Here is a 16035-nt window from a genome sequence, read left to right on the forward strand (position 1 = left end):
CCCCGGGACCACAATTTGAGAACCATGCTGCTTGAGCAATGGTACTTTAGAAACCTGGTTAAAAGTTATGTTAGCACTTATTATTGTCAAACATATTATCAGGGAATTTTTGCTAGGGGAAAGTATAAAAGATTGAGAGAAGTTGAGTGCATGATTAATGTATCAATTAGTAAGTGTTGGAGATCATTATGCTGAGCCTTCTAATATGACTTGGTACTTACTGAAGTCTATTCTGTGTTTAGCAGAGAGTCACAATGTAATGTTCCGTATTAGGGGTATTTAACAACATTCAGAAGTTCATTTTGGACATTTCATATATATTTGTTATATACCAAGGAATCTTAAAACATGAAAAAAAGTTATATGGATCAAATTTAGCCCTTTGCCTTTTCTAAGGAGAATGAAACTTGAATTGTCTTATTCTTCTGTCTAACCAATTATCCTGATGTCACTAAGAGTTATTCTCTAATTTTTTACTTTTTTTTTTGTTTTTATGTCTAACCATGAGCTTCTTGCATCTAAGCTCATTTCTTTCTGTTTGGTCCTAAGTGGAAATGAAAAGCTAGTGTCCTGGGCATGGTTACAATTCATGTTCTAGAAGGCAGTCATGAATAACCCTTGAGCCTGCTTCAGCTGAAATTCATCCAGTTACATTTATCTTTTCTATTTGCCAATAGTTTCCTCTTATAAAACTGAAGTTCTGGGATTGAGAGGGCCAGAATCTGAAAGAATTTTATATTTGAACATAGTCTTTGGGGTCTTTTCTTAGGATTTAGATCTGTGCTCAGAAATCCTCTGCAAGTAAATATTAGGGGGTGTTATGGGCTAAACATTATCAAAATTGTGCAAGGATCATATATTTTTTATTGTCACAGTTCTTAGTTTCTGACTCTGAAATAAGATCATTTGATTTTTTCCAGCCATCACTAATATGGTTTATAAACAGATTACAAGACATTTGCTGAAGTAACCAGCTTATGTCATCTGTTTAAAACCTTTTTACAAGGGAAACCAACAAGAATGTTCCTATTTAAAGAAGAATGGATATGTTTTTAACAGTATATGATTTTAAATACGCCAGCTCAGTTACTCAGACACTCATGTTAATGAAGTCAAGGTCAGGGTTTGATCTTTGGGTAGGTCACCTAGTGTTGTTTTCTTTCATTCTGACCACTATCTTGCAAATACTAGCTCTTGATCACAGGAAGTATGTTCAGAACTAGGGAACTCCTGATGGCAGTGGTCAGGAACCCAGGGAAGGTAGGGGCTAGACACTGCACAGGTCTACCTGGGGTCCTAGGAAGGACACAGCAATGGACTGCAGGAAAATATCTGAACAGTGAGATGGAGCATTAGGGAAGCTTGTGTGGAAATGAAATGCATATAAATGAGGGGGCAGTCGGTTTGGGTTGTAAGTGAAATCATGGGTAGAGGAACCCACGCTTGGAAACTAGGATGTAAGGGCAGGAATCTAGTTTTTAGGGGGGCTGAAAAAGCGATTATTGTAATTATAATAATATTAAGAAATATTAATAGACAAGTAACTGTGCTAAATTATAGTACTAACACTTAAGTAGTGCTTACTTCTAAATTAGTTTATTGAACACTCTTACTAATGGAAGAACTGTTACTATTCCTGTTTAACAGATGAGGAAACTGCATCATAGTTGTTAAGTAAGATATTCAAGGTCACACAGTTTAATAAGGTGTGGAGCCTCAAAAAGTTGAAATACTACTATTGTCACCGCTGTTTTAGAAATGAAGAAATGAAGGCCAAAGACATTAACTTTTTGAAGCACATACCACCAGTGAATGGTGAAAGCCAGGATTTGAAATGCAGCTAACTGACTTCAGAGCTCATTCTTTTGCTACAAATTTTTATTGCCTCAGAGTAAATGAAAAAATGAGTTCCAATGATTGTGTTATTGCAGGGACTAGTGCATGAGCTACTAGGAAAATGGCCTAGTTATTGAAAAGCAGTACAAAATTAGAACTGGATTAAGAAAATGTGGCACATATACACCATGGAATACCATGCAGCCATAAAAAATGATGAGTTCATGTCCTTTGTAGGGACATGGATGAAACTGGAAAACATCATTCTCAGTAAACTATCGCAAGGACAAAAAAACAAACATCGCATGTTGTCACTCATAGGCGGGAATTGAACAATGAGAACTCATGGACACAGGAAGGGGAACATCACACTCCGGGGACTGTTGTGGGGTGGGGGGAGGGGGGAGGGACAGCATTAGGAGATATACCTAATGCTAAATGACGAGTTAATGGGTGCAGCAAAACAACATGGCACATGGATACATATGTAACAAACCTGCACATTGTGCACATGTACCCTAAAACCTAAAGTATAATAATAAAAAAAAAAAGAACTTAGAAATAAGAGCAAGTTGAGGCTGGGTGCAGTGGCTCACGCCTGTAATCCCAGCACTTTGTGAGGCTGAGGGGGAGCGGATCACCTGAGGTCGGGAGTTTCAGACCAGCCTGACCAACATGGAGAAACCCCATCTCTACTAAAAATACAAAATCAGCTGGGCATAGTGGTGGATGCCTGTAATCCCAGCTACTCGGGAGGCTGAAGCAGGAGAATAGCTTGAACCTGGGAGGTGGAGGTTGCATGAGCCAAGATCGTGCCATTGCACTCCAGCCTGGGCAACAAGAGCAAAAAACCCCATCTTAAAAAAAAAAAAAAAAAGTAAAAAAAGAAACAAAGAAATAAGAGCAAGTTGAATAGGCAAAACAGCTAGCCTGACTCGGTACTGGCTCCTAACTTACATATCTTTTAAGTTCTCCCTGACCAGGAAAAGGATCCTTGTAGAACTGGAGTGGATCTGAACTTACAAAGACCAAGTGGATTAAATAGAGAATAAAAGGAGTTAAGAACAAGGTGAAAAGCAGGGATCAAGATAATGTGGATGGAATTTCATTGACATTGGGATATAGCTAAAACTCACACTCACCGTAGAAGGATACAAGGATAAAACTTGTCATTTTTTAATATAAAGCATCCAGCAACATGTGGCATTGTCTTTCAAGATGTAAGGAAATACCATATTGCATATGACTAAATGAAGAGCATGTATGTCTAGAAAGTGAATTTTGTGAAATTCCTTTTCAGCAATCATTCCGGCCAAGATTCCTTGGTGTGGCTGAACAATTACACAATGAAGGTTTCAAGGTATGTTCATTAGTTTTAAGTTGTTTTCTGTCAGCATGGAATCTGTCCACAAATCAAAATGTTGCAGAATATTGGAAAAGACATAGCCCAAAATATGTCCTTTTGATATGAATGGTTTAACTAACTTGGTAGTTTCAAAACTTAAAGGAAAATCATTAAAAAGACTGGTATTAACTTTTAACAAAATTATCACAAATTCAATAGAAGTTGCCAGCTAAAAACTGAGAAAGTTTAGCTTAAGCACAATTGAGACAAATTTCCAATACATTTCCATGTGTTTTTCCTTTTTTTGTTTTCATATGAGGTTATAGATTCTAGCTGTGACAGTTACAGGCAAAACTTCTTTGCAGTGAATACCTCCACACAAAGCCTGGTTGAGTAAAACAAAATTATTCCCAAGGCTTATGATGGGCCTCTGGCCATGGGGATTTGTTGACCTGCTAACAAGGTATTAGCCATGGATAATTGAGACATTATTAAATTTATGAGAAATTGTCATTGAATTCTTTAATTCAAATTAAATATATAATTATTAAAATGGAAAAGCAAATAAAATTGAGGTTCTTAAGTTTTTTAAATCACTGCAAATATATAAAAAATATTTAAAGTGCCCATGCCTCTGGACTCTTGAGTCCAAGTCTCTATCCATGGCACTATACTACTCCTCATGTTCAGCAATTTCTTCTTCTTTATGTTTTAAATTACATGTTCCATAAAAATAAGAAATCACTGTGATACAGTAATTGATTTTTTCATTTTAAATGCAGCTGTTTGCCACAGAAGCCACATCAGACTGGCTCAACGCCAACAATGTCCCTGCCACCCCAGTGGCATGGCCGTCTCAAGAAGGACAGAATCCCAGCCTCTCTTCCATCAGAAAGTAAGAACTAGGCATACTGTTTTCTGAAATAATTTAGAGGATTAATTTTGAGAACCAGTATATGAATATTTCACCTTACTTGATTGCAAGTCTTTTAAAACAAATATAAAACGAATACATTTGTGGATGACTGTCAAGCTTCACTCTCCATTACTATGGAATATATAACATCATGTGTACATGGTGATATGAAATGTGTTTCAAAATACTTCTCAGTAAGGATACTTTCCTTGGTGGAAACAAGTGAGAGCATGAAAAATGTAATGTAGCACTTTATATTTCATGTCAAACTTATATTGTGTATAGATAAGTATATCAAGTATAAGATGACCAGCTATATTTCACTAAGGTTGTGCATAATAAATCAATTGGTTGAGCACTTAGTACATACAGGAACCTATGTTGAGTACTATGATGATGTCATCCATTGGATTACCTAATTTGTCATTCCTTGACCAGGTTTTTATGCCTTAGACCATGTCATCATTAGATTTTTGTAAGACATTTTATTTCAGCAGATTGTGTGAATCTTCAGGAATACCATTGCATCAGCCCTTAAAGATCTACGTGGCAAAAGTGCATGGGAGATAATTCTCTACTATTTTAAGACAGTACAGCCTACAGAATGGCTGTGCCATTCTATGCAATATGTTATGTGTTAGCGTTCTTGAGAAGCCAACACATAAATTATTATCACTTTAATAAAATAATGGCATTGTGTTCAAACCTTAGCAGGCTTCCAAGGATGTAATACCTCTGTGTTTGGGGCATTGTAAAACAATAATTAGCACTACTTAGGAGGTAACAGAGTTAGTGTGGGAGTGGGAGCATGGGGGTGAAAGGGCATTCAATGGTGGAGGGATCACCTCTTTTTAAAAAATAAGTAAATATCTATCAAATTACCAATTCTTAATGAGTGAACAGATAGCATTTTAAAGAGAAAACAAACATCTGCATTCCATTAGACTTGCACCAGAATTCCTTCAAGAACACAATATAATCCCTATATAAGTGTAATTTAAACATCTGCTTAGCAATAGAGGAGGGCAGATGGCAGTCAACTCAGCGTGGCATTGACTTGAATGGCTAAGAGAGCAATTTATGTAAGAATCTTATAAACTAACCGTAAAATATGCCTTTTTGTCTATAAGTTTTTGTTTATTTTTCCAGATTGATTAGAGATGGCAGCATTGACCTAGTGATTAACCTTCCCAACAACAACACTAAATTTGTCCATGATAATTATGTGATTCGGAGGACAGCTGTTGACAGTGGAATCCCTCTCCTCACTAATTTTCAGGTATAGTCTTTTCCTTGGATATAGACTGGATGGGAGTTTTATTTCTGTGCCTCTCTTAAGAGTGTAATCAGTAGATGCACATCTCTCTTTTCCCCTCTTTGTAACTTTCAGAATAGAGAGGAATTTTTAATAATCTAAAATAATGATGCTAACATGGTAGCTCGTGGCTTAAATGGGACAGTTGGTGATCAAGCAATTGAGATAATCAAAGGCCATGAATGGCCATGGCTCTCTCCTTACAATTATCCTTTGAATAAAAAGTGACAGCATGACATGGAATAAAGATACAAACTTTTATTTATTTCATTGTTTCTAAATGAAAGCCACCACATAAAAGCAACAGGTTAATGATGGTCCGGATGTAGCACAAGTGCTTGTTCAATTCACAGAAAATGATTGCATGAGGCATGTTCAGTTTCACTTGGACATGACCCATCGAATTTATCACAGGGAGAAACAGAGTGGAGACTCGTTAACTTTCTGCCTATCATATTTATTTTTTATCAGGAATCAGTTTTAATCCCTATGGGAGGAGAAATAAGCGTATTCACAGTGACGTCTGAGATATAAAAGAAAGTTCCCATGGTGAGGTCTGAGACATGGGAGAAAGTCTCCATTAAATAAAAAACTTTTATGGCTTTTATCCCATACCCCTTTGAAAACTGGGGGCAGACACTTGTGACTTTCCAGTCTTGATTCATTAAAAATTCGCTTTCATCTCATGGAGGGTGCTGATTCCTACCATTATATTTTCAGGTGACCAAACTTTTTGCTGAAGCTGTGCAGAAATCTCGCAAGGTGGACTCCAAGAGTCTTTTCCACTATAGGCAATACAGTGCTGGAAAAGCAACATAGAGATGCAGACACCCCAGCCCCATTATTAAATCAACCTGAGCCACATGTTATCTAAAGGAACTGATTCATAACTTTGTTTCCCAGAGATGAATATTGATACCTAAACTTTATTTCAGTTTACTTTGTTATGCCTTAATATTCTGTGTCTTTTGCAATTAAATTGTCAGTCACTTCTTCAAAACCGTACAGTCCTTCCTAAGTTACTTACTCTTCATGAGATTTCATCAATTTACTAATACCGTATTTTTGGTGGACTAGGCTTGCCTATGTGCTTATTTGTAGCTTTTTACGTTTTATGGTGCTGATTAATGGTGATCAAGGTAGGAAAAGTTGCTGTTCTGTATTCTGAACTCTTTCTATACTTTAAGAGACTCTATTTTTAAAACAGTATCTGCAAACTCATGACACTTTAATGGGGCAGAATACTCTAAAAACTTGATAAAATGAAACATAGATTTAATTTATGAACCTTCCATCATGATGTTTGTGTATTGCTTCTTTTTTGATCCTCATTCTCACCCATTTGGCTAATCCAGGAATATTATTATCCCTTCCCAGGATATTGAAGTTGAGAAATGTGACAGAGGTGTTTTTAGAGTATGGATTTCTTTTCTTTTCTTTTCTTTTTTTTTTGAGATGGAGCCACGCTCTCCAGGCTGGAGTGCAGTGGCATGATCTCGGCTCACTGCAATCTCCGTCTCCCAAGTTCAAGCGATTCTCCTGCTTTAGAGTATGGATTTCTTTAAGGAATACTGGTTTGCAGTTTTGTTTTCTGGACTATATCAGCAGATGGTAGACAGTTTTTATGTAGATTTGTTGTTGTTTTTGTCATTGGATTTTAACTTGGCCTGAGTGAAATAATCAGATTTTTGTCATTCACACTGTCCCCCAGTTTCGGAATAACTTGGAAATAAGGTTCATTCTCTTAAGATGATGGATTCTGTTGAACTATGGGATTCCACACTGCACTATGAATTCCACCCACTGTAAGGGCAAGGACACCATTCCTTCTACATAGGAGAAAAAAGTCTTTCCCGAAGGGCAGCCTTTGTTACTTTTAAATATTTTCTATTATTACAAGTGCTCTAATTGTGAACTTTTAAATAAAATACTATTAAGAGGTAATGCAGTTGTATCTGGTTTTATTTTATGTTGATGTACAAAAATCAGTTTACTTCTATGATAAAATAGGGTTTGGGGCCAGGATTGCATTGCTTATTTATTTTTTCCATGCAAACCCATATAGGGTATGAGAAAATTAACGTTAAAAATAAGTTTCAGCTGTTACATTTTTCATTTTTTCTTGTCCCGCCCTTGCTTTTAAGTCTCATCATAACATTATGTGGTTATATGGCTATAAACCTTCTTTGATCTGGATCCTTTCTAATGTATAACTACAACCACAGACTGATTAAAGATTGCCACAAATATATAGTAAACTTTCAAACAAATGTCTTGCATAAATCAGAAAAGTAACTTAACCCAATCAGAGGCTGACCAGCATTGTCTGATGGAAATAGTGCCAATGAGCACATTGATGCCATATCCCCAATTTACCACCAAAACTATGGCTCTGTGAAGGCCCTAAGATAATTATGCTGTAACAGCTTTTATTTCTTCCTTGTTACCTCACAGTCAATTGATTACTACTTTGTATAGCTCTATATGAATGCTTTAAGTATTCATCTTCTCTTCCCCCCACTTCCTTGTTCTTCCTGTGGTCAAGACTTTCATTACTTCTTCCCTGTAATCTTTTTTTTTTTTTTTTGAGACAGAGTTTTGCTCTTGTCACCCAGGCTGGAGTGCAGTGGCACAATCTCAGCTCACTGCAACCTCCATCTCCTGGGTTCAAGCGATTCTCCTGCCTCAGCCTCCTGAGTAGCTGAGATTACAGGTGCCTGCCAACAAGCCTGGCTAATATTTTGTATTTTTAGTAGAGACAGGGTTTTGCCATGTTGGGCAGGCTGGTCCCCTGTAATCTTATAATTGTGTAATCCCTGATCACTTTGATTGATTCACCTGAAAATATTTAATGAGTTTCTTCCATGTTTCATGTGGAATATATCACAGTCTCTCCTACTCCTATTATTCTAGCATGTTTCTGTTACACATCACCAGCACCACAACCACCATCACCATAATAATTAACATTATGGAGTCCATACTATTTTTCAGGTATTTGTAAGTACTTTACATGAGTTAACCTAGTTAATCCGCAAAATATCCCTATGAGTAGGTGCTGTTATCTCCATATTATAAATAAGAAAACTTAGGCATACCGAAGTTAAGTAACATGCTCAAGGTCACACGAAATGCACTCTCACTTTTTTGTATCATATTCTGGTGAAGGTAGACATGTAAAAAGAAATCATTTCTCACAGTAAAGAAAATAATTTGCCTGCAGAGATCAAGGAAGGGCATTTTAAGGAGACGGATTCATGTGTTGTCTTGAATAATATCTTGCAGTTGCCAAGGAAGACTAGAAGGTAAGGACACTTAGGAAAACGACAAGGACGTTGTTATGACTGGAGCTCAGGGTATGTGTGGAGGGAAAGGGCTAGTAGCAGAAGCTGAGACTGGACTCTTAATGGTGGATGTTTAAACTAGGTAGAAGTTGTAAAACTTTTTATTTGGAAATAATTTTGGATTTAAATTTTAAAAGTAAAAAATCCCCAGATTTACCTATTGGTAATATTTTACTTCATTTGCTTTATTCTACTCTTATCATCTATTTCTCTATCTAAACACACTTGACACACATATGTATTCACAGAGGAAGATAAAAATGACATGTTGACTAAAAATGAGCAGGCTCTCAGTGACCAATTTAGATATCTAACTCAATGTTTTAAGTAAACAATTGTTTGCTGAAACTGTCAGAAACTCAATTAGTTAATTATTGTATTGTGAGAATTTAATAAAGGGTCCTAATTTTTATATTAGTGTGAGCAGGCTATTTGTAAGATATGGTAAAATTTGAAGATTAATAATAATGAATTTAACATTGTGTCTATATAAACTCTATGTTTTTTGTTGACAAAAGGGTTTTGGAAAACCAGAAGACAGGATAGACCTCATGGTGCTGAAAATGGAATTACATTAATTTTTGTTTTGGTTGCCTTTCTGTTTTCCAACATTCCAATCTTTAAAAAGACTTAACTAGAGATAAATAACACATTTAAGATCTTTGGTTGGAGGACAGAAATGCAAGAAAGTAGAAACATTTGTGCTCAGATTTGGCAAGGCTTTGTCCTTTTGGAACACATTTATTCTTTCATATAAACATGTTAACACATTTTTAAATGTCCAAATCTATTATATATCACAAGTTCAGACAACACAGGGTCTATGTCTGTAGAGCTGAATAGCAAATCTAGGTAGCTTTTTCCATACTGAGAATTTAATGGCGTGCAAGAAGGATGGGCTCTATTGAAGAGGGAGAAAAGGAGCTCAGCCAGCTTATGAAATGAAGAGGAATAAAGAATGATCCATTTATAGATTTAGGATTTTATAGCTTTGGAGAGGTAAGTATAATATTTTAACTTTACTTCTGTCAAACTTTCCTCTTAAACAGAATTCCTATTGGAAACTTTTAAAAACAACTATAACAGTCATTTATCTCAACAGCTGCAGGTACTTGAACCTCAGCTTCCACAGTGTCCACAGCCTCTTGAACAATGAACGTGGAAATTATCGGAGAAACAAACCATGGCTGAATGCAGTTAAGTGCTCTGTAATTACACGCCAGTGTAGCCATTTGGCTGCTGGTGTAGTCTCCTGTGGGCACAGGTGCCATAAATGCTCACACACACCCAATCAAATCCACAAAGACCTTTCATTACATATCATTTGAGACACCCTTAACTTAAAAAAGACTAGCTCAAGTTTAATTCTTTCCCTTTGTTCTTGTATATAAAAATTCCATTTTTCCTAATTAATATTACTGTGCTATTTCATGAGAAGCTGTTACAATTGGCGAGTGTGAAGGTAATGTGGCAGGAGGAAGAATGTCTTTCCTCCCTGAGTGGCTCCCTGGGTTTTGTGAAAAATTGGTAATAATCATTCCTACTTCTTTTCTTGTGCATACGTAGGATGCAAGGGTTCCAGAAAGAGAATTTAAGTACCTACAGCTGTTGAGATCAATGCAGCTATGGAAAAAAGACTCAGCAAGTCAAAATTAGCACCATTTGTGTATGCTTCTTGTTGCTTAAAGATCATTTTTGAGTCTTTACAACTTTCATTTTATAAAGGACTTACATCCACAATGAAAACCTTTGATTGTTGACCCAAACAAACAAACAAAATAGAGTTTTCCAGCAGGACTAAAGGTCTACTTTCTCCTGAAACGACCAGCATACCTAATTATTTTGCTAAGGTGTTCCTTATTAGAATCACACACACCACAGTGAGGAGCTTTTGTTCAGAAGCGGCAACACCAGCAGCCTCACAAAAAAGTGGGAAAGATATGTATGTCCCCAAATGATAATTTTGCTCACAATGCTCAGTATTGCTGGGCAGCCATAGTGAAGACAGACAAAATATGACCAACATTTAGAAAGGAATGAGAATTCAACAAGATCAAAATGTGTTATTAAAGGACATAAATCACTTGAAAATGTGTTTTAATAATAAAGGATACATTCTAATATCTAGGGCCCAGACAACTATGCTTTCCTGTCTGAAATTTAAAGGCATTCAGTAATCTCTTTAGTGATCTTTCTTCTCTCTGCCTATGCAAGGCCTCGAAGGTTGAAATACGGCAGGATTTTGAGGACTTTGTCACAAAAGAAATATCCTGCTAAGTGTTTTCCATAACTCTTCAGAAATTTCCTCATAGAATACTGCAAATGAAATGTATATGGTATAATATAATTAGACTGTAAAATTCGCTGAACTCCCATTCAAGAGGAATTACATATGGATCCTTTTTTAAAAATGTTTTCTAATTAAACTGAGGACATAATGTTATATTATTTTCCAGGTTCGATACACGTCCTTTCCCACTCATAACTAAAACATAGAGAGAGCTGGAGGGGAAAAATAGTATTGTTGTATTTAAAAAGTGAGTAGGAGTTTGTAGAGTTTTTTTTTTTTTTTTTTTTTTGAGACGTTGTCTCGCTCTGTAGCCCAGGCTGCAGTGCAGTGGCGCGATCTTGGCTCACTGCAAGCTCCGCCTCCCGGGTTCACGCCATTCTCCTGCCTCAGCCTCTCCGAGTAGCTGGGACTACAGGCGCCCGCCACCAGGCCCGGCTAAGTTTTTGTATTTTTAGTAGAGACGGGGTTTCACCGTGGTCTCGATCTCCTGACCTCGTGATCCGCCCGCCTCGGCCCTCCAAAGTGCTGGGATTACAAGCGTGAGCCACCGCGCCCGGCCCCCCAGGGACTTCTTAACGCAAATGGATGGTACTTGGCAGACTGACTCCTCCTGGTATGGTCCCTGGCTTGTTTACCTTATTGGGTTTTGCTATGCTAACCTCTGGAAGGCTGATATTATCAAGAATAAAAGAAATGCAAAGGTTCTTTGGATGTTGTACTCATTGTACTAATGTTGATGTGATGAGGTGGGTTTTAATCAATGGTGGTTTTCTTTGGTCCATTAAGGTTGTCACTATAAATAATTCCACATCATTTTAGCATCTCTTTACTTCAACCTGATACAGCTAAGAGACAATCATGACTCTCTGGTACATAATTCAGATCTATAGAAGGTAAGGACATGTTTATTTTATTGACTGTTGTGTTCCCAGAGCTTAAATGTAGTTGATGTTCAAAACTATTGAATCTACAATATTTTGATACTAAAAAATGATTGTCGGGAGATGTGTTTGGTCCTCTCTTCTAGTTCCAAGTTCTTATCTCCTTTCTTGGCTGCAGGGATCTCAAACCACAGTTTGTGTTAAGCCTTCAGCCTCAGCCTTGCCCTGTAGGTACTCAAGAAACTAGCACAGTTTATGTGCCTTTATGAAGGAAACATTGATAAACATTAACTGTTCCAAATATTTAATCTATTTGATGCTATGAATAGATCTGTTATCTTCAATCTTAGTTATTGTTCCAGTCATTTAATGAAGGCTTGTATATATCTCCATGCCCATAGTATTAAATATGTACTTATCTCTAAAAATGTATTCATATTTTCACTTATTCTTTCTCCATTATAGTTTGCTCACGACCACTTACTGCTCCTTTTACTTCTTAATTTCAATTTATAGAATATTTCATATAGTATATTCATTTAAATCTATATTTTGGTAGAAAATAGACAATTTAGGAGTGTGTCATTTCATGTATATCTCTATCACTTTTCTAAGCTTCTTTGTGTCTTAACCTTCATTCAGTAAGTTCACAAATATTTACTGAGTAGCTTTAATAAAATACAACATTTTTGGACTTTCAAAGCTTATAGCCTAGTGATGAATACACAGAGAAAAAACCTGTTACAACAGAGCTTGGTTTTAAGGGATTTTAGAGATTGAAAGGGAAGTTTAGCGGGCTATATTAACAAATGATGGGGCAGATCAAGGCAGGCTTCCATGAGAAAGTAACATCTAAGCTGAAACCCAAAGGCTAAATAAAAATTTGCCAGGCCAAGAAGTGTAGATGTGTTCTATACAGTGACAACAATGTGGATGAATACCCAAGGCAAGAAAAACATCCTGTGTTTGAAGAATTGAAGGAAGCCGAGCATAACGGGAGCATTGTGCATACAGGGCTGATGATGAGGGTAGGGAAATCACAGAGCCTTGTAAACCATGTTAAGGAGTTTGAACACTTTGCTAAGGATAAGAAGAAGCTGCTGAAGTGTTTTAAGTTAGAAGGTGACAATCACTTTTGCATTTTGGGAAAATTCAATTTGACTACAGAATGAAGAATGAATTAAATAAACTAGGATTGGAGGCAGAGAGACTAGTTAGGAAGCCATTATAATGATACAGGAGGAAGAAAGAAGGAGAGAGGGAGAGAAAGAGAGGAGAAGATAGAGATAGATTGCTTGGACTAGAGTAGGAAAGAGAAACCAATTTTAGGAATGATATTTTGGGGAGAAAGAACTATCATGATGTATTTGGATGAGTGAGAGGAGGTACTCAGTTTCAGAGCTACACATTTCTGGCTTGGGAAAACAGTGAGAAGTCACCTGATTTTGTTGGTACCAGAGAGCCTGGGAGTGAGAAAAGGCTGAAAATGCTAAGTTCTGTTTCCAACATGTGAACTTCAGGTGTCTATTAGAGGTAGAATGAAAATGGTATCTAGTCAGCGATTAAAAGCCAGACATTGGAGCTAGTCTTCTTGAGTTGGAATCCAGGCTCTGACAGTAGCTGCATAATCTTAAGTAGATTGCCTAAATTTCCCATATCTCAGCTTCCTCTCTCATGTGGGAATAATAATACCTGCTCATAATGTTATTAAGAGGGTTGGATTGAGAAAATGTGAATTAGGCACTTTGAATAGTACTGGGTACAGAGTAAGTGCTATGGTAAGTGTTAGTCATTATTATTATTTCTAGGGAATGTCCAAATGGAGATATCTAGTAGGCAGTTGTATACTTAGTTTTAAAAATTGGAAAGCTGTTGGTTATAAGTACATATCTTACCAAATATTATATTTTGAGAAACTATGACCCCTAAAACAGAAAGTTCTAATAGTTATCACTGACTCTTTAACAATGTAAAAGTGAAATTGATTCAATGTTAAAATGTTTAGAGATTCTTGAATTTAAAAAAAATTCTAGAAATACAAAACTAAAAATTATTACTTTTGGTTGAACATTAAATATATATTTCAGTACCATAGCAAGTTTTAAAATTCTAAAATATTAAATTGACCCAATTTTAAATAACTTTAAAGTATTCATCAGAAATAATATAGCTTTATTGAGCAGAATCATAAAATTATAAGGCATAATTTAGTTGGCACACATTTGGATTTCTGGAATGGCTTCAGTGACGGTTTGGTAGACAGTGTCTCTGTGTGATGGGGCTGGACATTCTTCACAGCATGTCATGCTGTGATTTTCTGGGCAGTGTGGTTACTTTTACTGAGAGGTTCTGATTATGGTAGAGGCGGACTTCAGTGAGCTCAAGGAAATTCAGATTTTGATTACTACACTTCAGCACTTTTCAGTGATATTAATAATCAATATGTTTTCAGCACTTACTCTATTATGTGCTATGCTAATGCTTTAATTATGTGATCTGATTTTAATGCTTCCAGCATCCCTAATTTATAGATGTGAAGCTGAGGTTTAGAGAGGTGAAGCGGCCACCTGAGGTCACACAGAGGTGAAGGGAGGAAGTATAGAGAAGCAATGAGTCTGCGGCAGCAGGGGAAAGAGTAAACAAGAGCAGGAGGAAGATCAAAGGAGTAGAGAGAAGCGGGAAGGAGGGAAGGACAAATCAGGAAGGAATGGATGTTGTCTGAACACTCATTCAGTCACACAAACTGAATTTTGGATCCTTTTGAAGATGTCAATGAAAATGTGAACTACACTCAGAAGCGTTGGGAGCTAGAGGCCTTTCAGTGGACTCAGAGGAAAGACAAATGTTCCCAGAGAGTAGCCAGCTTGTCTAGGCTCATTCCTGAATGCAGTATTTGCTCATTCTCATGTTGCTATAAAGAACTACCTGAGACTGGGTAATTTATGAAGAAAAGAGGTTTAATTGACTCATGGTTCTGCAGGCTGTACAGGAAGCATGGTTGGGCAGGCCTCAGGAAACTTACAATCATGGCAGAAGGGCAAAGGAGAAGCTAGCACGTTCTTCACCTGGCAGAGCGGGAGAGGGAGACAGTGAAGGTTCAAGTGCCACACACTTTTAAAGCATCAGATCTCATGAGAACTCACTCACTATCATGAGAACACCATGGGGGAAATCTAACCCTATGATGTAATCACCTCCTACCAGGTCCCTCCCCCAACACTGGGAATTATAATTCAACATGAGATTTGGGTGGGGACACAGAGCTAAACCATATCACAGTGGAAACACTGATGGCCCAGTTACAGGGGAGAGTCAGAGCCCTATGTTTCTTTAGATGGATCCAAATATGAAAGTGAGATCTGGTTATAAATGTGAAGTCACTCCTTTGGGGCCTGGGGGCTTTGGTGTTGTGATGATAGAATCACAATGTCAGGTGTGATTTCTTTGTGGCAGAGTCACATCTGATACTATTTTGGTTACCATTGCTGTATAACAAGCTACCCTAAAACTTAGTGAGTTAAAATAACCCTTTTATTATATTTTATAATTACATAGGTTAGAAATTTGGACCAGACTTGTATAATTCCTCTGCTCTTGTGACATTGGCTGATGTCATCTGGGGTACTCAGCTGGTATTTTGGGTGGTCTTGAAGGTCCAAGACAGCTTCACTCACATGTATAGTGCCTTTGGCAGAATGACTGGAGGCATGGGCCTCGCTGAGGCTTTGACCAGGATGCCTTCACTTGACCTTTCTTATGTGGAAGTCTCAAGCCAGTTGGCTCCCCGTAAAGTGAGCATTTGGAGAGACCTTAGTAGAAGTGGGAAGTCGTCTTATGACCTAGCCTTAGACTTTCCAGCATATCACTTTCACTGCACTCTGTTGGTCAAACACAACCCTAAGCTCAGCTCATATTCAAGGAGAGGGAAATTAAACTCTATCTCTCAAAGGGAGGAGTAGCAAAGAATTTATAGCCATATATACTTAATCATATACCTTTAACTCCAATTAGACAACTTGCAAATAATTTAATTGATTCAAAAGTCTGAAGTTGTCTGTGCACAGGTCACCATTACAGCTGTAAGCACTATTCAGAATACAAATCTTAT

The 16035-nt window shown here is 37.1% G+C and overlaps 1 protein-coding gene across 3 annotated transcripts in view; it reads left to right on the plus strand.

Annotated features, from left to right (window-relative positions):
* CPS1 (carbamoyl-phosphate synthase 1) overlaps window positions 1-7356 on the plus strand; it is a 197876-nt gene extending 190520 nt beyond the window's left edge. For all 3 annotated transcript variants that reach the window (XM_003254024.3, XM_030803337.1, XM_030803338.1), the window contains 4 exons: window positions 3137-3196; window positions 3964-4076; window positions 5247-5376; window positions 6133-7356. In XM_003254024.3, coding sequence (XP_003254072.1) covers window positions 3137-3196; window positions 3964-4076; window positions 5247-5376; window positions 6133-6231 — 402 coding nt within the window. In that variant the 3' untranslated portion in view covers window positions 6232-7356. The remainder of the gene's footprint in view (window positions 1-3136; window positions 3197-3963; window positions 4077-5246; window positions 5377-6132) is intronic.
* The last annotated feature ends 8679 nt before the right edge of the window (window positions 7357-16035 follow it).

Source organism: Nomascus leucogenys, chromosome 22a (assembly GCF_006542625.1).
Source record: "Nomascus leucogenys isolate Asia chromosome 22a, Asia_NLE_v1, whole genome shotgun sequence".
Classification (NCBI taxonomy): Eukaryota; Metazoa; Chordata; class Mammalia; order Primates; family Hylobatidae; genus Nomascus; species Nomascus leucogenys.